The sequence below is a fragment of the Nestor notabilis genome, unplaced genomic scaffold (genome assembly GCF_000696875.1).
Source record: "Nestor notabilis isolate BGI_N333 unplaced genomic scaffold, ASM69687v1 C14792961, whole genome shotgun sequence".
NCBI classification, from domain to species: domain Eukaryota; kingdom Metazoa; phylum Chordata; class Aves; order Psittaciformes; family Psittacidae; genus Nestor; species Nestor notabilis.
Window position 1 is genome coordinate 1 of NW_009949899.1, and position 719 is coordinate 719.

General features: G+C 45.1%; 1 protein-coding gene across 1 annotated transcript; it reads right to left on the reverse strand.

Moving 5' to 3' along the window:
* Positions 1-8: 8 nt before the first annotated feature.
* On the reverse strand, positions 9-654 carry LOC104412322 (general transcription factor 3C polypeptide 5-like; the record flags this gene model as incomplete). The annotated part of the gene is made up of 2 exons (XM_010023004.1): positions 9-184; positions 432-654. Coding segments are annotated over 2 exons (399 nt in total), but the record flags the coding sequence as incomplete, so codon positions are not given.
* Between the last annotated feature and the right edge of the window lie 65 nt (positions 655-719).

Genomic DNA, 719 nt, shown 5'->3' on the forward strand with positions numbered 1-719 from the left:
GGCCGATAAAAATAGTCAACGGGAGTGTCCAGACGTGAGAAAATTGGTGGTGGGATGTACAGTGGTAACTCTCTATTGAAAAATTCTTCCTTCTCTGGTTTGAGCATTAGGACTTTGTTGTACATGGAAGTTTGTTTTCCGTTAGGACCAGAGTGCATTGCCAGGTACTGGAAATCAGACATTCCTGTGAGAAATAAATAGAAGTCTAAACATTACAAAGTTCATTGTGAATGTAACAATATTTCTCATAACACTTAGCTTACAGGAGGAGGAGTCTGATAAGTTCATGCAAAGGTTTATACAGCAAGTAGGCTATAACAACAGGACACTTGATTTTCCTTTCAGTCCTAAATTGTTTAAAGGGAAACACTTCTCTTTCCCATCAGACGTACTTTGTCTTTAAGCCATGTGGACACAAACCCAAGTACTACCTTGAAATTTGTAAACAGTCACAACAGTTCCAAGAATTTCCATTTCAAATTGGACTTCAGGCTGGATTTGTTCTTTGGTATCCAACTGCTGCTTCTTCTTGGTCCTCCTCTTCACCTTGAGCAGCAGGGTGGAGGTGGGGAAGCGATTGGCACATACGGGATGGCAGTAAGGGTCCTTGGGGCGGAAATACAGCTCCAGCCTTTTGGCGGGGTCCGCATAGATCTGTCAGCAAGGCCAGGCGCGCTCTCCGTCAGCATCGCACCCGCACAGCCCACCTCCTCGCGCCT